This window comes from Rhinolophus sinicus, chromosome 9, assembly GCF_057876585.1.
Source record: "Rhinolophus sinicus isolate RSI-liver-muscle chromosome 9, RSI-T2T, whole genome shotgun sequence".
Classification (NCBI taxonomy): domain Eukaryota; kingdom Metazoa; phylum Chordata; class Mammalia; order Chiroptera; family Rhinolophidae; genus Rhinolophus; species Rhinolophus sinicus.
Genome location: NC_142509.1, coordinates 1,794,286 through 1,814,194, shown reverse-complemented (window position 1 = coordinate 1,814,194; position 19,909 = coordinate 1,794,286). Strand labels below are relative to the sequence as shown.

General features: G+C 43.3%; 1 protein-coding gene across 22 annotated transcripts in view; it reads right to left on the bottom strand.

The window, feature by feature from the left end:
• Positions 1–19,909, bottom strand: part of GRIK4 (glutamate ionotropic receptor kainate type subunit 4) — a 635,671-nt gene that overhangs the window by 5,139 nt on the left and 610,623 nt on the right. For 19 of the 22 annotated variants that reach the window (XM_088800778.1, XM_088800776.1, XM_074321326.2 and 16 more), the window contains 2 exons: positions 18,717–18,942; positions 14,962–15,090 (listed from right to left, as the gene is read on the bottom strand). In XM_088800778.1, the coding sequence (XP_088656904.1) occupies positions 14,962–15,090; positions 18,717–18,942 (355 nt within the window). Of the gene's footprint in view, positions 1–1,142; positions 1,262–14,961; positions 15,091–18,716; positions 18,943–19,909 lie in introns of all 22 variants that reach the window. The other 3 variants (XM_074321318.2, XM_074321321.2, XM_074321329.2) reach the window with 1 other exon arrangement.

Genomic DNA, 19,909 nt, shown 5'->3' with positions numbered 1-19,909 from the left:
TAAGCTTGAGCATGTTTTTAGCTTTGGGAAAGAGAGCAGGCAGAAAAATTAAAGAGGAGAAAGAGGATAACTCGAGTAGCTAAGGAAAGATAGATCAAGGCAGAGATAGACGGATGACAGGAAAGTCTGCTCCAACTGCTGGGGTGGCTTTAGCTGTGAGTAAATTTTTTGGTGTGGGTGTTCATTTGGGGCTGGTCACTCCTGATTTCTTGGTGAGGTGGAAGGTAAAATTAGCCTCTATGCACGACAGAGCAAAGGGTTACGAGGAGTGGGTAATAGCATGACGTCCTGAAGGAAAATGGGAAAGAGGCTGAGTGCAGAAGAGTCAAAGGCCTGGCAGGCAGCGTGGTATCGTGACCCTATGTGAGGGATACTGGACTCCATAAATGTATGGGGCACTGTACACTTATGTGTAGTTAAGAGCTATTTATCCAGTGTCAATTAGCAAAGAAGGTTGTAGGAAGATCCAGAGTTGGGAGACTGAGATAGAGGCTAATGTACTTTAAAAACCAAAGAATGCAATGAGCATGTAAGGATTTCTGCCCCTTCTCTGAGGTAGAATGGAGGTAGAATGCAATAAAGTCCCCTTCCTTCCTTCCTCTCAGACCCTTTGATCTGTGTGAAACTTTTATTAGCCCAGTTTCTAAGCCACAGCTTTGGGAAATAAACTTATTCAAAATCCCTGAGAAGGAAGATGTAATACTTGGGCTCATGTGAACTGAGATATCTCTAAGCATCTTTACTTGTAAGGCAAAAATGTATATACTTAAGATGAAAGAACTAAAGTCACCGTTTCCATTAATAATCTGGTATTTTTGCCTGTTTTTCTTTATAATGATGCATTTTAAATTACAGTTGTATAAGAAGACTTCATTGTTCATAAAACATTTTTCACATATTTATTTGCTGGGCTGTTTCATAGAAGAATCTGAAACCCAGAAGTTAAGTGCCTTTTCTATGGCTACATAATTAGTAAGTGATGAAACACTGACCCAGATCTCCTGCCCTGGGGTCTTTCCTGTGGGAGCTCCACCCTTACGTGGGATTTCAGGTTCTGTCTGAAATTACTGTTGTGTATGCATGAGCCTGTGAAGTTTGTCCCTTCTGCCAACACTGTAGGCCATACCCCTTTGGAGGTTTACCTCAGTAGCTTCTGAGTGTCGGAGAGTCCATAAAAACTCCAACATAGCCATAAAAATGGCCACAATTAAGCCACAAATAAGAACCACAAAGATTCCACCAATATTCTCCATTCCCAGTCCTGTAAGAAAGTGATAACAAACAAAAAAATAGTGTAAAAGGGCTGGAAGACATAAACATTCTAGCAAAAATGTTAAAAGTCATTTAAATGTCATTTGAACTTGAGTTTTGTAGATGCTTTACACACACATTTCTTGAAGATATATAATTATTCTTTTGAAAAAATGCAGCATAAGTGGAGTAAAAGAGGGGCGGGGGGTCTAGGTACAAACGGAGGAGACTGGTGAGAAGCTTCTGAAAGTGTGTCGGGGAGTGCGAGGGGAGGGTGATTTTAAGAAAAGGGCTCAGAAGAAATTTGATTTAGCTTATATCAAATTACCAAAATACCTGTACATTCTAGCAGTTTCATAAAAAATTTAGCTCATCTTACTAATGTGTTTACTTGATACAGAGCAATTGTTTTAGTCAAACTATGATAGAAAATATATGTTTACCTATCTGTGCCAATATGTTACTAAAATACTAACTTGGAAAATAAAACGTTTTATTTTCATCAGACCAGTGGTTCCCAAACCTGGCTGCCATCAGGACCACCTGGGAAGCTTGTTAAAATATAGGTTCCTAGTCCATCCCTCAGACCTATTGAATCCATATCTCTAAAATTGGAGCCCAGGAATCTCTATTTTAAAACACATTTCACAGTTGACTCTTCTCCAGCCAGGCCTAAAATTAGTTTGCAAACTGGTATTTTTGGAAACATTATATGTGACTATATAAAGGTCTGACAATTAAATTCGTGAACTTGCCACTGTGCACTTACATGATGGAAATTTCGTGAACTTAATTGTCTGACCTCATAAGTGCCTTGACGTCATGCACAGTTTCTGGCTGGATCCTCATTGCCTAGCACAACACCTGGTGCACGGTACATACTCAATAAATATTTGTAGGATTATATGGGTGTTTCATTTCCACAGTGTCAAACACTGAGTTTAACTATGTAACTGCATGCTGTTTTGGGTATTAAAGAAACCCACACTGCAGGGCCCTGTCATGAACACATGAACTCCTGATGCGACAGGGGCCAAGTCATAAATCAGAAAGCATCTTTTATCCAGGGAAATGCCAAGAGCGTCGCTTACATCCTGTGCTATTCCAGAATGCTTACACATGTGAGAATTTTTGTTTAATCAATAGTGCCGTTATGGGACACGTAGCTATGTCAGTGTTATGGAAAGTTAGCGTCACACAACACTAAGAGATGAGCCATTGTTCAGGAGCAGAAATATGATACTAGTCTCTGCACCTTGGAAAGCTGGCAAAAGAGCCTTAAACAGCCATATCAAGATGAGTTGGGTTTCCTCTCACAAAGCCTCAAGTAGATGTCTGTTGTTTCTTTCTTGTGGTTTTAAAATAATATAGCACGGTGCAGTGCCTGCCTACACTAATAATCTGCTCCTATGGCTCCAAGGGCTCACATCATAAGTGTCTCACACAGATGATGTATTCTGGTCTGCAGGTACACACAGCCAACTCTGGAGTACCTATTTTTTTTAATAAACAATAGATTATTTTAAAACTCAATTGTAAGGGAAGGCATATAGAACTTGGAGTAGATTTCTACCTTTGAGAAGGAAGGTGCTGGGGTTCATTTGAACACCTGACCCTCTAACTTGGGACAATTTGGGCAGTAGGTTTTTGACCATAGGAACATCAGGATCTGTGGAGAGGAGGACAATAAGGACACTTAAGAGGATGCACTAAGGACCTGGCTGGGGTGTGCAGGCAGATGCTCTAGCCATAGGTTTAAGGGTGGTGAGATTTGGGGCATTGGGATAGATATGCATCTGAGCATTATGGATGAAGTAGTTTCTTCAGCTAATCCCTGTGGAAAACGGCTGGATGAATATCCCCACTGAAGTGGGAGTGACCAAGGATGCCCACTTATTCAGATAAATAGTCCCCAAGCGACTGTTGAGGTGCTATATGCCTCTCTTACCACTTTGGGATAGTTCTGCCTGATACAGAAAAAAAGACTAGGATCCCCTTGAAGGGCCTCAACCTCCCTCATGTTTCTGCAAATGAGGTGTTCTGTCCCCTCTCCAGGTCCAATTGTGCCTGTGAGCTCTAGCTGCTTTTCCTTCTTCCCTCAATCACCACCATGGCCCTCCTCAGTCTTTTCCTCCCCACCAACTCTTTCCCTCAGCACACACACAGACTCATGTTTCTCCCTTCTCAAAGAAAAGTAAAAAATCCTTCCTCCCCCTCCAACTCTATCTAGTGAATACCCTTTTTCTTTCCTTCCTCCCCTGGCCACGCTTTTTGGAAGTTATCTATATCACAACTATTTTAAAACATTTTAAAACCCTTAAAATGCTTACATTTGGAGGTCCCATCTCACATAAAAGCAAGTAGAAGAAAATGCATTCCCACACTTACGTTAAACGCATTTTAAAATTTTTGCTTCTGATGTGATTGAATGGCAAAAAAAGGTTAACTTATAATTGGTTGTGATTTCTCAGCAATCGTTGTGCAAAATGAGAATACTCGAACAAAAAGTGTTTCTAAATGTAATGAAGTTTTTATGACTATTAAATTAAAAAATTAATGGAGCCAAAACAATGTCACATTTTGGAGATATTTAATTGAATATGTCTTAAATTATTTTTGCAGTTTTCTTTTTGCATTTTGAAGCTAATAATTTTCTTTAGAGCTCAAACATAATTTTGAATGCTGGAAGACCTTTTAGGCTCTAGGTAATCTTGTCTATGGTATCTGAAAGAGTAAATGATTCTGTTCTGAATTCACTTTTGTTTTTTCCTATTCACTCTTCATTCCAAAGAATTTTGTCTTGCACCACTAAAACCACTCTCACTGTATTCACCAATGAACATTTTAATTCAAACCTATTGGAAAATTTCCAGTCCTGATCTCAAGTGACCTCTTGCAGTACTTGACATTGTCAACCCCGCCCCTTCTTGGCTTTTATAAAACCATTGCTCTCTGCTGTCTTTCAATCTTCTCAATAACCTTTGCTTGCTCTGAGGAACATATTCTCCTCATTTTCCTGTAGTTGGTCTCTTGCCTCTCCTCCAGGTACTGGGCTATTACCAAGTCCTGCTGATTTCATCTCCAAAGTACTTTTGAATTTCTTACCATCTCTCTATTTTTCCTACCACTTCCCTAGTTTAGGCCCTCATTGTCTCTTGTTTGGACTATTGCAGCATCCTCCAAAACGATTTCCCTGCTTGAAGCTGTTTCTTTCTCTAGCTGCCACGTAGTTGCCTTGGTGATCTTTCTGAAATGCAAAGTCTATCTGTGACACATCCTCTAGTAACACAGAACTGTTTGTAGATCCCAGCACATGTCATTGTTGCTCCTATCTTCTGTACCTTTACTCCTGTTAGCACCTCTGCCTGGAACCTATCCCCAACCCCCAGACATATACCTGGCTAACCCAACCCTCTCTAAGATTTAGCTCAGGAGTCATTTTCTTGAGGCCACTTTCTCTGATGTTACCTAACTATGTTAGTTATACTGTTTTGTGTTTAATATTGTATAAAATAATACATTAGTTTTATTTTATATGTGTGGATTTCCCCACTAGACTGTGAGTTTCATGCAAGGAAGATCCATGTTTTGTTCAACTCTGTAATTCCACAATCATTGCGCTTAAACTATAACAAGGGCCCAATAAATGTTTGTTGAAAGAATGAGCAGAAGGAAAGAGGATAAAGAAATCCCAGATGCAGAAGCCTGAATTATCATAAGCTTTGGATCCATAATGTGATATGTATTCATTCCTAATTAAATTTTGTTTGAAATAATAGCAAACAAAGTGTGACAGCCCTTGTCGAGTGCTCCCAGGCTGGTCACAGAGGCAGATGGCCCAGACTGTATTGTGGTTGCCCAAAGTGGGCCTGAACATTGACATGGATAATACACACGGTGGCCCGACAATACTGGGTTCTGACAGGTGTAAGGGCACAGGGGAGGGTTATAAGCAGACAGATTATCTGTGCTAGATCATTTTGATTCGATTAAGGAAAGCTTCTTGGAGAACCTGAAGTTTTCACAGGATGCTGATGGAAACCATGAGTCACTGCAACATCCCATGGTCTTTCTTTCCCAGCCTCTGGGTTTCAGGGCCAGCATGTTAATCATGGGTGCTGGCTCCAGCGTGCTGATTCCTGGCAGAATGGTCTCCTTCCGTTAGGAGTGAGCCTCGTGTACCACTCATGCCTTTAGGAACTTACTGGAAAGTGGAAGCAAGAATAGATTGCTGGCAGAGTCAGAGTTGAGAAACAGATGGAGCAGGGAGTGGGAAGCGAGTGTTAAGAGAGTGCAGCCACTTCTGTTTAACACTGTCATCATTCTCTTAGGAGTCAAATGCCTTCCATGGCATACAGCCATCATGCAGAGGAGCCTTTGATGGGGACTCCTCTAGCCTGACCACAGGCCCTCACTGCACTCACACATGCCTCAGCACCTGTAAGAGGAGCCATCTAAACACCCCTCCCTTCCCTTCTTCAGATGGGAACACAAAGAAACCATTTAAACAGATGGCTCTCAAACTGGGATTTTCTCTTGACACTTGAGTCTCAGCCTCAGCTATGCTCCAGTGTAAGACTGAAACAGAATTGAATTTTCCTTGCAAACTCATGGTTGGTTAAATGCTAACTTTAGTTCCACACCAATGGCAGTTGACAAGTGCAAATGAATAACTTTGTTTGTAAAACTGCAAAGGGGAATGGTAGCCTGGATGGGAATACATTTGAGTAGATTTGAATCTCCTGCTCTGCCTTCAATTCTGATTGGTGAATAATCACTTCTTAGATTCAAGTGCACGTATGTCTCAGGCCTTAAAATCTTTGCCCATCACCAGGGAGCACAGTGGAAATTTTCGACTGAAATGCAGGGAAGTTCTTTTTTGAACAAGGAAGAGGTAGCTATAGACTGGAAGGCAAAGAAACAGAGGCCACAGGAGCCACTGAGGGAGAGGCAGAGAGAGGAGAGACTGGTAACACAATCTCATCAAGGACAGCCTATTTGTTCTTTGACATTCATTAACAAATTTTTCTTCAGGAGTTTCCATGAGCTAAGTGTTATGTTAGGGACTGAAACTCTGTGCAATGCCCTCCATTGAAAACATTTGACAAGAACATGAATTCTTTGACCAATATGACTTTCAAGCACTTTCTGTTTCAGAGTCACATTCACCTACAACTATGCAAATATATTAAATGGTCCCATCTAATTTGTTGTAAATAGAAGCTTCACCTGCCCATGTGTGAGCTGACCTGTATGGCCTTCCCAGAAAATATACAGTGACTCATCATGTTTGTCCTGATGAGGATTGTGAAATGATAAGCTTACCATTTCTTCGTGCATTCATTGGTACATCCATTGTCCAGAACTAGCAGATTCTGGAGACAGTGATGGAGAAGAGTAGGGCAAGGGACACGAAATAGAAGAGAGGTGGGAGAGGTATTTGATAAATTTTGCAATTTATCAAAACATAAGTTATGGGAGAGGCACTTTACAATTTATCAAAATATGAGCTCAAGCACTTCATTTTTGAAAACATTCTCTATCTCATTCAATTATCATTAAAAACACTGCACAGAAGGCCCGCTGTCCAAATTTTACAGTTAAAGAAATGGAAATTCAGAAAACTTAAGTTGCCCAAGTTTTCACACCTAAGATATGAGATCAAGATAAACCTGACTGCCCAGCTAATGTTCTTTATAAAAAGCAGGCTGACCTTTATGAGTGTTTACTATAAAAAAGTTACCATGCTAAACATTTTAATTCAATCCTAACAGTTGCCCTGTTTAATTTAATCCAAACAGCACTACTTGCATTTTCCTGACAAGAAACCCAGATCCAGTCAGGTCAATTGCCCAGGGTGATGAGGGGAAGTGCCAGATTCAAAGTGAAGCCAGAGTCTGAGCACTAATTCCTATCCCACACCGCCACTTCCAGAAGCTTGGGCCCTTCATGCTATAGGGGCATGGTTACAAAACTCAACCTGGCACTCTGATAACTAAATACATTCATTGCTGGGATACCCCCCACCCCCAGAGTGACTGGGGAGAGTGTCCTATGTATGGGCTACTAGTTCCACTGATAAAAATCCATTCTCTCCTTGAGAACATTACATCAAATGTTTGAATCAAATGTTTGATTTATTGACCTAATCTTGGCTATTTCCAGATAAAGTTGGGCTGCTGTCATTATAATTGTGGACCTCCTTTGATGCAGACACACTGGGCCAGCATTTGCGTCTGTTCCTGATCATGCTTCCTGGCATCCCTCTGGAGTTTCTCCGTCTCTTGGCAAAAAATCTGATTTGATTAGGGAGAAGCTTCCTCTGCAAGCATCTCCTGAGACACGATCTAAACTCCTTTATTCGGGTTTCCAATCTTGGCTCTCTCCAGAGAAACCAGAGAACCAGGATAATCAGGCCAGGCCCCCTGAGAAGAAAGAGAGAGGAAAACGTCCTCAGAATCCCCCCTCCCCAATCCCCATCACTGGCCCCCACTCTTGCTAAGATGTCTCACACTTTCATTCCAGTTGTGCCAGACAAGCAAACTTCCTGCTCTCTAAGGATTTTGTGAGTCAATGCCAATGGCCTCTTTTACATCCTTGAAAAGGGACTCTGATTTTCACAGCCTTGTGATGTATTTATGTTCCTTTGAAGCTTGATTGTGAGCTTGTGTTTTTCAAGATAAAGGTATTTAATTTCCTTGGAATTCACTGACTACCTTTTCGTCTAGCAATTGTTCTGCAACGCCTTTGGCAATCCAATCCCCTTGAATTGGGATGCTGGCATCTGTGAGTGGCTAGCGATATTTCTTTTTATAGGAGTTGAGTGAGAAAATAAATAAAATAAGTGTTTTGGAAAAGAAGAGGCAGAAGAAAATGAAACAGCTTGGAATGAATCCCTCTTCTTTTTGTAATTCTCCACTCTTTCACATGATCTGCCATTTCATTTTTTAGCTGTGCATGAAGGTAGACGGTCACTGGACTGTAGGCTGGGAAAGAAGTAGGGAGAGATGAAGTGAAGGGTAACGTTGTTCTCGCCAGAGCCAAGCAAGACCTGGCACAAAGACTCAGAAGTAGTGGCATCATCCCAATGTCAGGACTCTTCTCTGGAATTTGGCCCTGATGTTTGAGATGTCATATTGGATTCGAAGTGGGATAACACCCAAACCTTTCTTTGAAATTTCTTGCATTTTAATAGGATAACAAAGTAGAAAAGGATTATGTTAGGCACCACACATTGTCTGGTGCTTTCTAATTAAAACCAAGTGCCTATTGCCACTCTCAGTATCAGGTTTCTGAAAAAAGGACCCTCTCATTGTTCCGTTCATCTCTATCCCTCTCTGCCTGTTCCACATTCTTTTCCTTCTTTTAGGCACATGTGAAAGCCAACAGATTCAAATCATGAAGAGAAAGATCACCTGGGAGCTGCTTTGCAAAGCAAATTACAACAACTACTCTGTTCAGTTTGAGACACAAGGAGAAGAAAGTTCCTGTGGCTCCATTCCTGGCGACCACTTAAAGACTTACAGGAAGAGATCCTTTGGGTCATGCTAGTCCTTTTCTTCTGCTACAGGAGGGGGCTCTCTTGAGCAGTGAATTCTACTCCGTAAGTCTGATAGCTCTTCTGCCAGAAAGAAACCAAGCAATGGCGCCTCTCGTTCCACGCTAATGCTTCTCCTTTGCTTGGAGAAGATCACGTGGACTTTCCCTTGGCCGGGAAGCCTTTTAGCCTCTCTCAGCAATGTTTCCTTGGGCTTCAGCCATAGCAGAAATGGGGCCATTGCATTATACTGGCACTAGCTGCTGTGGCTGAGATGGGAGCAAAAGCTCTTGTGGTGCTTTGCACAATTCCGAGACAGCTCCCTCTGGGACATCACTGCTTATTAATACAGCTTGCCCTCTTGTTCCAAAAGATGACTGCAGAGACTCAGGTTAACACCGGTTGGTTGATAAAACCCTAGCATCTTCTGAAGCATTGCGACCTGGGCAGTATGATTTCCACTGTTTATTTTCCCTTTTCATCTGCTTGGTTCTTTTCTCCATGCCAGGGAACATTCAATCCCCAAGTGTGGAGCGGAGAGAAGCCTCCTGTTCACTCCTTTCCATCTTCCCTGGGAGCTTGATCTTTCTGTCTCCCCTCTCCATTCATCCTGAACTCTGCTTTGCATTCAGTCTTCCTACATCTCTGTGGAATGAGGGAGAATTTCCAAAACCAACCACTCTGCAAAAATGATAACAATTTTTCTATAAATGTACCTAGTAATCTCTACCTCAAATTTCCATTTCCACTTGATTGCCAAAAACATAGAGACTTCTCAGTCATTTCAGTTTTAAATTCAGTTAGATGCAGTGTTTTCTCTGTTTCCCCTTTCACCCCAGGATGTTTTTCAGGTCTAAGATTGGAAAGGAGATTATGAGTCATGGCATGAGGGTGGGGATAGTTGTCTGGTCTTAATGCTGGATTCTGCTTAGATTTCTAATATTCTTGTCTGGGACCCAGGAAAATGCAAACCTGTCACTGGGCCCTCTCTGCCCTGGGTTCTCATGCCCTCTATCCACTGTAGCAAGACATATATTTCTGGGGCTTGCCAAGCTCCAGAAGCAAGTAAAAATCTCTTTGTCTCTTGGAATCCCCCACTAATCTAATTACATCCATCACTCTTCGCCTCCCAGCAGGGCACAAGGATCCTTTCCAGAGCCCCACCACATTCAAACATATCCTTTCCGGCTCAGAAGCTCCCTGTTCTGGCCAGGGCAACATTTCAGTATCTTTGTTCCTCCCGAGGCAATGACTATTCCCTGGGACAATGAATGCCACTAACAGCCCAGAATTCTGTCTCACAGCACCTACTTTCATCATGCTACATCTCACCCCAGAACCTTTGAGGTCTGCAGCCAATACCCTCAAACCTGGTCCAATGTGGCCAATGGGAAACTCTGGGATGTTAATGGGGGCATCTTCCTGGGACGCTGATTTTACTTCAGCTTGAGGTGGTAAAAACATTTTTTCATTAAATAAACATGCCTATTTTATGTTGTGAGATGCAAAATTCACATGTGGTTTTAGGACAAAACAGAAGACTTTAAAAAAAATTCCAAGCATGGTAGGCTGCTTTAATCTATGTCACTAGATCCCAAGTGTGCACGCTCAGTCTCCTCTGCTATTAACTCCTTCCAGTAGTCTGGGACATACTGGTTTGAAGTCCAAATGCCTTTACCCAGTTTTCAATGCCCTCTTAACTCCAACCTCATCCTACTTAACCAAACCAATTTCTGAGTGTAACAACTATTCTCTACAACATTCCTAAAACAGTGACTCTTAATGAATGCTTCAAGGTCTAGGCCTAATGTCTCTGTAAAGCCTTCCCTGACCTTTGCTCAGAATTAATCACTTCTTCCTCTGGGCTGTCTAACACTTTCTTTATAGCTCTATTAGAGCAGTCCAATAGTACAACCATTGTAGAGACTACTTGTGCCTCTCTGTAAGTTCTAAACCTCTTGAGAGCAGGACCATGTTTTATTCCTGGTCATCATCTCAGAGCCAAGCACAGTACCTGATACACAGTGGTTTACAGTGGTTGTTGGATGCCATGGGGGCTAAGTGAACGCTTTCCATGTCAACACCTGGGGTGTCATGGTTCCTCTTTGTGAGGAAACAGACACAGGATGAGGGTGGAAATGGTACCAGGCTAGAGGTCCTTGAGAAGCTTGCTTATTCATTCATTCATTCTTTCATTCCTTCATTTGTTGTTTGTCCTTTCCTCAAATACTGATGTCAGATGATATGCTGATAACTGGGATACAAAAATAAATAAAACACAGTTCCTGCTCTTGAGTTCCTCATGGTCCATGAGGGACAAATATCAAAAGACACAAAATAAATGTCCTGAGTGTTGATTTTAAGAGAACTATCTATTCTTAAGGAGCATGGAATAGACAGGCACACTTGTGGCTTGTGGATACTGTTTAGACCTTTCCTTGTGCCTTATTGCTCCTTTAGGCTTAGATTTCGGAACAAAATTAGTACTTATTTCCTTTCTGCCAGGCACTGTGCTGAGTGTTTAACGTGATTTAACTCCTTCAATCTTCATAAAAGCTCTGGAAGATAGCATTATTCTTATTACCTCTATTTTCTACAGAAGGAAACTGAGGCTCAAAGACCTTTTGTTGTGCATATAACAAGACCACCTATGGAATGGAGTCCATGATCCTGAACCCTATCAAAACTGCCTCAGGGAAGAGAAACATTCTAGTGGCTGTCCGCAGAAAGACAGTTATACAGGAGGTGAAAGTTAGAAGACCTTAGGGGATAGGAAGTGGGGAAAATAAGAAGAGTCCATTGCACTTTTGGTGACATCTAAAATGGGAGAGAGATAATCTATGAGTTGAGGTCCCTTAAGTGAAAACTGTAAGGTACCCAGATCCTGTGTCATCATCCCCACGTGTTTGCCAATTTTACTACCCACCAACTGTTTCTCTATAGAATTAGCAGTATATATAAATAAACACAGATAAGTAAATAAGTGCACAAAAGGGAAGGATCTGTGGTTCGATTTAGAGGTCAGGGATAAAAAGGGAAACTGGAGAGATGGGATCAACTCACTAGTGTCTCTCAAGGGGAAACCAGCTCCAAGAGATCCAATGGGATCGGGTTTACACAAGAAAGGAAAGCTGGGGAAATCCACAACTAGTAGGGAGGAGAAAAGCAGTGAGGCTTGGAGCTGGCCAGAGTTGGTAGCCTGGTGGAGTACGAGCAGGGGCCTGTGGGGTTCCCTGCACCACTCTGAGGCCCTGATCCCTTGCTCTAGGCCATCTCTTTTTTTTTTTAATTTTATTATTTTATTAGTTTCAGGTGCACAAGACAAAGCAAAACTTAGACGTTTATCATTTATATCCCTCACACTGTGTGTGCTCCAGCCTCCCTCATCTGCATATGCTCAGTCAGCTGTTCAGAGGCAGTAACAACTTGATTGTGTGGAGAGCTCTGGGTATGAGGGCTGCTTAGGAAAGTAATTGCAAGCACAGTTTCATTAGTCACTTTAGCACGGCCCAGGAGAACAGTAATTGGTAGCTTTTGCTAACTATCAGTCAGTAGCTTTATTCACACACCCAAAAACATTTATTGAGTACTGACTATGTGCAAGGCTTTGTAAGGGACGCTAGAGACAAAGAAGCATTGAGACTGGGTCTCTGTCTAAGGTGCCATCATACAGGCAGAGAAAACCTAAGATGCAATGTAGTATGCTGAGTGCCCTGTCTAAAAGTCACAGAAAGCAACTGACCCACTGTGGGGAGGTGGGAGATAGAGAGGGGCCAAGGAATTCCTGACACAGATACCTGGACATTTCTCCTGGTTCACTCATCAAAGCCCTTTGCTCTGGATCCCAGGTCCACCTTTCGATTTCTACTTTAGATTTCTCCAGATCAAAAACGAATACTGTGGGCCGGCCCAGTGGCTCAGGGGACTGGAGCACCGTGCTCCTAATGCAGTCGCCGGTTCAATTCCCACTTGGCCAGTGAACTGCACCCTTTACAGCTAAGATTGTGAACAACAGCTCTCCCTGGAGCTGGGCTGCCGTGAGCAAGCTGAGATCGGTGTGAGCTGCCATGGGCTACTGTGTGCTACCAGGAGCAGCTGGTGGCCAGCATGAGTGGCTGGTAGCCGGTGAGAGCTACTGTGAGCTGCTGTGAGTGGCTGACTGATGATTGGCGACTGACTGCCTCAGCCTGGGGAAGCGCAAGGCTCATAATACCAAGATGGGTCAGGGAGCTGTGTCCTACACAACTAGACTGAGAAACAACGGCTTGAACCGGAGGCAGGGGCGGGTGGGAGGTGGAGGAAGGGGACCCCCCCCCCAAAGAAAACCAATACTGTTTCCCTCCTTATCTCCTTGGTAGAATGGCACTCTTTCCTACTACTCTCAAGTTCATTATCACAGAACAACATCCAACATGTGTTAACTTATCAATAACCTCATTTTATTTGGACTATTTCAGGCCTGGTCAGATTTAGATTGTTTTCAATCCATGTGTCTTTATGGGGGAGGGGGTGGTGAAGCACCATTTTGCTACCTACACTTCCCCTAGTATAAAGCCTCTAGGCAGCCCACCTCTTTCCATGAGGATCTCTTTCTGCTCCACCTGCCGTTCTGGCTCACAGCCCTGCCCACTGCACTAATTTCTGCCTCCACACTTTCCCTCAAGGTGCTTATTCCCTGAACCCTCCCTACCCATTCAGGTTCTGGGCATCTTCAGCATCTAGGTCATTCTATCCAAGCCACAAAACTTTCCTGATGCTTTTCTCTGTACCTTCCCCATTTATCTGCCCCCGCCCCCTGCCGCCTCCCCCCCCCCCCCCGCCGCCTCCCCCCCCCCCCCCCCCCCCGAGTTAGCATCCTCCATATTTGACCTTTGCAGAGTGGAGAGCCAAGAAGTGTGTGGCCTAACTGGGTTCCTGTGATGAAAGGGGCAGCATTTCCTCTAAATTACAAAGGGCTTGCATGCATAGGTCCATATTCCTTAGACCTCTCCTTGCAGGACAGAGAGGCACTTGGAGACAGTTACAAACAAAAAGTCACTCATTCACTGTCTCATGGAAAATCATTCATGCTGAGCAGAGAGGGAAGCACATGGTATTATTATTCATTTTACTCCTCAGTTACCTTCCGAGGGAAGGACATGTATAGGTAAATTTGTTGCATATTTTAGGAAGGCTCCAGTAGATTACTAGTGTGATCTATATGAATTATTGTCCAAACCAGGACATTTTGAAAATGAAAGAGGTTCTAAAAATAACAAACAGGCATTAACTGATCTACAACAGATATAATCCGGGACTATCCTGGGCAAACCAGGATGTGTGTTCCCCCTGCAAAAAAATCATGGGTGCTCAGGGGCCCTCAACTGTCAGTCAGTAACTTCTTTCTACTCAGCCTGATTTAACATTCACTCATTCATTCAGTAAAATATCCATGTTCCAGGCCCTATGGACAGCTCCATGGAGAAGACAGACAGGAAAACTGACTGGTAGAAGAGGTGGGGCTAAACAAACAAATGAATAGAACATGTAATATTAGTTAGTAATGAGGTCAGAAAGGGTTCAGGTGATGGGGAGAAATGCATGGGGTGGGGAGAGAAAGATCTCTCGGAGGGAACTTTGCCTGGGAGGCCAGAGGATGGAACAAGTTCACAGGCCATGAGGCAGCAGCAGTCTGGGAAGCTTGGGAACAGAAAGAAAAGGGGAAAGTCGAGGGAGGAACAGAACAGGTGGGGCTTTTGGCTATAGGAAGCCTGAATTTAATTCTAAGTGATACGGAAGGTTCCTGCAGAGGAATGCTGCAATCTCATTTGCATCTTAAAAAGAATCGCTGTTTACTGACGGAGAATACATTGTAGAGGGGCAAGAATGGGCAAAGGAGACCAGGCTATTTCAATTGTACAGTTGTGAGATGATGGGGACCTGAGCCGGGGGAAGTGGAGGTAAGAGGTGGCCAGATTCAGGAGACATGGTGGAGGTGGTCTCTCGTACTTGTGAGCCAGGGGGACATTACATACCTAGGATACGCCAGCACCCTGAGATAGGCCTGACCCCAGCCAGTTCCAGCCTAGCCCTAGGTTCCTTTCAAGCTTCTCAACGTGTCCTAGAAGTCACTCGCTGGAATTTGGATACCAGAAACAAGCTGCCTTGGTCCTCTAGGGCAGGAACATCCTTACCTTTGGCTCTGTGATCTTCCTCCTTGGGGCACTTCCCCCCTTCCCACCATTTGCGCTTCAGAATTTCCAGGCGGTTGTTCTCCTGCAGCTGGAGAATGGCCAGATCAAACTCGTCCCGGAAAACTGAGCCTGTGGGGTCACAGGAGAGCCCAGAACAAAGGATGTGAGTGCCTTCTCATGTAGCACTTTGCTCCCTTTCCAGGGAAACCTCCTGGCCACTCTGCCTGCTTAGCTTAGGGGGTGAATGACAGATGAGAAGTGCGGTGTCCCTGCAGAAGCTGGAGACGCTCTCCATTATACTCAGTGGAGAGCAGGGATTCTGGCTTCATGCAGAGCACTCAGGCTTTTCTGCTTTTCTTCTCTCCACACTGACTGGCACGTCTAGCCCCTGGCCAAGACCCCAGTGTGGGTGAAGTGACAGCTTTCCAGGCAGTTGTGGCACCCTACCTCCCCACCTAGGTGCCACCACTTTCAATCCAGGTTAACTGACATGCAGGAAGCCAGGAAGGGAAATCTGTGACATGAACCTCAGTTGGGCAATTGTCTATTTTATACCTTATTTAAATTAATTTCTCATGTATCTCTCACTACATTACACCTGACAATTGTTTACCCACAGCAGCCACCAATGAGAGAGACAACCATCCAAGAGTATGATGGAAACTCCTCTCCTCCATTTGTGTGGACAGTCCAGTCACCAGGCACCCCAAACCCTCACAGGTGCCTGCAGAGAGCCCCAGAACCCATTGTCCAATCCACCACCCTCTTCACACTGCTCCTCCTTCCATTTGCGGATGGAAGGCTTTGGTTCAGTGCAATTCTTTTTAAATTTTTCTGGTGGAATATGGTCAAGGAGCTTTGGTTCTGGAATTTAGGTTTAATCACACACACACAAAAGGCTTAAGTGAAACCATGGAAAGCTCAATGCCCCAGCATAGGGTGAAGCCTGAAATCATTAAGAAAAAGCTGCCAGGAGTCTGAAAATCAACTAAGTTGCTCAGTTTTCTTGCCTAAACTCTGTAAAGGCCTGATGTGGATATATATCCCAGGGGAAAAGGCTATGGTGAAAAATTTAGGCAGAAGCTTGGAACAAGTAGATTAGTGCTCTTAAACTTTAATGTACATAGGAATTACCTGGGGAACTTGCTGACCTGCAAATTCTCATTCAGTGGGTCTGCATTTCTAATAGGCTTCAAGGTGATGCCCCGCTGCCTGGGCCATGGACTGTACTTTGACAGGCAACTATATCAACTCCCAGATCTCTCTGGACTCTGACAGCCCATGACTCTACAAATAGAACCTTCCCTATCATGGATACAACTATGCTTGGGTATGCAAGCCTGCAGGACCAAATGTGTCTGTGTAACTGACCTGGGTGAACATCAACAGTACCTATGACTAGTAGATACTTAACACACATCTGCAGCGAATGGCTACTTGAACTAACAGATGGTGGGTGTTAGGTGGTAGACTAATGAACATTCCAGGTTTGGAGACAACTGTCCAGACCAGCTAGGCATTTCAAGTAGTTTTCAATGAACTTCAACCATACCAGGGGCCCCATGAAAAGATTATTCCACATACTCCATGTTTGCCAACTTAGCTTCTAAACCGCCTGACTAATTTTCCATCACACTCCTTGTTCTGTTTCTCTTAACTTTCCTGGGTTTAAGCACATTGCTTATTCTATAGTTATGCTCTTACCTCCAGCTTAAGAATGACACACATGCTTGCCTTTCCTGGATATAACCTTAGCTTGACCTAAATTCCATCATACCAACGGACTGTGCAATGCTCTTCCCAGCCTGATGTGAGAAGCTGGACCAGTCCACAGCTCACCTTCTTGCCTATCCTGTCCCGTCCAGCTGGTAGGACTCATTGGCAACATGGACTGGTAAGCTAAGTACTAAATTTGGAGACAGGCGTCCTAGGCTCAAGCCCAGCTTGCTTCTCTACTTGTTCCATGACCTTGGACAAGTAACTTATTGGCTCTGAATCTCAGTTCTATTTTCTAGAATGGGAAGGATCACATCTACCTTGCAAGTGGGATGATTAAGTACGATAGCACATGTAAAAACAGCATCATGTCAGATACAGAACAAATGCATTTCTCTCCCTGTTTCCTTGGTAGGAGATGAAAATGTCTAGTCAGTTTGCATTATGTCAATATCAGTTTGTTCCATGAAAATTTTTAAAGCATTTCACATTTGAGTTCAATTTGTTTTGTTGCTAGAGTATTATTGAGGTGCACCTTAAGTTCATTTTGTGGTTTACTCCACGGTCGTAAAACAAAATGTCAGCCAATAAATTTCTCCAAGGGGCCTATAATCTGTAATATTAATGGGCATCAATAAAATCTGATAGTAAGTGAAGGGTATGTAGGTTTGCGAGTGCCCTGAGTGCCTCCAATTTACAGAACTGCTAATGTCAGAATTTACAGAGTTCAAGGATGAACCATATTATTACCTATGTTCATTGGCTTGGGTTCTGATCAGTCTTTAAGAAGTCATCTGATTTTATCAAATAACATAGGGAACTCTTAAAGAGACACGGAGGACACCAATGTCCCCCAAACAGGCTAAGTGTGAGGTGCTGTGGTAAAGCACCTGACTAGGTTATTAAATTTAACTCTCACAATAATCCTATGTGGTACGTTTTAGAAACCTAATTTTACACATGAGATAACTGAGACTCAGTTAAATAACCTAAACAAGGTTCCAGAGTCAGTAACCAGGGTACATCCCCAGGTTTACTTCAAACTCATGCTCTTCAGACTTTATAGGTCTAAGTGAATCCTATAACGTACAGAGTTCTGAGTTAGGTAAAGATCGAAAGAAGGAATGTGTAAGATAACAGCAAAGATGCACATACTATATGTTAGTTTCCATATAATCTGATGGCCTCAATTCCTACTTCTTCCCTGCTGCTTTGTATGAGGACAGACTTGGATGAGCTCAGCCCTATACAACATGGCTCTCAGTGGCGTGTGTGGAAGGGTGCATGTCCAAATCACCTAAGGAACATTTTCGGATCATCTCCACAATCACAACAATCAGCTAAAAATGTTCCCCCTCATCTTTTGGTAGAGGTACTATCAGCAGGGGAAGGCCCAAAGCACATATTATCCTTCAGGAAGCACAGCTGGGACACCTTTCTGGAAGCCAGATACCACTACCCTCTTATAGCAAAGCAGATGACACACAATCAGCAAGCTGAGTACCAGAGCTTTACCGCCCATTCTCAATTATGTATGCCGATTTGGAGTAGGTGCGTTAGTGAGATCCACAAAAGAAGCCCTCTCATCTAATCATGTCAGTCCTCCTTCATAGTGAAAGAGACCAGGGATACTAACAGCAAAATTAATTCATTTGAGTTTTACTTTTCCTTATCCTTCCCACTGCTAGTAGAGATGTTAATCAACAGAGAAATGACCAAAGGGCAGGAAACAGAAGAGGGGAGAACAAAAGGCCTAAAGAATCCACCAAGGGCATCAACATGCCCTTTAATAATTAATACATGAGTAATGAATCAATTAGCCCTTCAGTAATTAAGGATTGAGAACTGATCACTGATTAGTGGAAGTATATGATTTTGCTTTCTTCTGTTTTTTAACCTCCACAATGCCCACTTAAAGTCAGCGTTAATCTGGTTCTAGAAACAGGGGTTGTTGAATTCAATGCTGCATTCAGTGGTTCTAGCTACTCTGACTCTGCCTGCATGAAGCTCCCCGAGGAGGCTGTTCCTCTCCTGCTTACCCACTGGCATGCCAATCCCGTAGCCCTTGGTGTCCAGCAGGCCCCCAATCTGAGTGAGGTTGCAGTTTCGCTGCCGATAGTACTCATTCATGGTGGACTCCAGAAGGAAGGCATAGTTGGAATTCAACACCCTGGCAATTCCCTCCTCTGTGCTCTTCACAAACACACTTGGCTGCTTGGAATACATGTAATTCCACATGCGTTGGTAGGTCTGATAGCGGGAATTCTGGGAAAAGAACACAAGGAAGCAGGATTGGGAAAAGAAAAAGGAAATGTTGGTTTAAGAAGGGAGGGAATCAAAGTGGGACTTAACATTCTGGCTCTTCTGCTACTCAGTCCCCTTATTATATCCAACAAGCCATTCCCTTTCCCTCATCACTCAACTGCCACTGCTTAATAGCAGGAGGAGGGGGTTGTGCCTTTGATACCTTTCACAGAAGGTCAAAGAAGGAACAGGGTCCTAAGGCACTGTGACTTCTGCCTGATGGTTTGATGACTGATTTTGTCTTATTCACCTTAGCAAGGTCTTCCTTTGTCAACCCCCCATGTTTTGATAGAAGTAAGAATGGGAATTCTGGTTGTGTTCTTCATTGTCCTTCAGGTTGGGGGCAGTGAACTCAGGTCCATACAGGACTTCTAAAGAGACACCATCTGCAGGAATAGTACCAGCTCTTTTCTATCAACCATAAACTAATTATCAGTCACATAATAACAAATAATAACAATTTTGTCTAAGAGAATTCTGGGGGTCTATCCAAATCCTGTGTTTGCATGATGCTATTCCTGGTCCCTGTGCCAACAGGCATTAAGACTTGTATGGAAAACAGAAAACTGAAGGCTTTGTACTTGTTTCACGTGAAAATGAATTTCTTGGGTACTAAGTTTTTAGACACCCATTAACTCTCGGGGAAATCTACCTCCCTAAAGATCCTGAAGCATGTGAAACCTGCTTCTCTATCAGCCTTGGTGATCAGTTACTTGGTCTGTCAGCTAGTACATCACTGTCGCATGGCCTTGAGCCTTGCAAGAGAACCTCAAAGAAGCCATTAGGATACTGATCTGAGACCTATCTAGTCTGGGGTCAATGAAAACAGTTCATCGGAATCTAGTGTTCCTCACATTTCAGTCATTAGTGTATTATTCTAATCTTGTTTTGTCCAAGTACAACCTATAAAATTTAACTAACTTAGAAA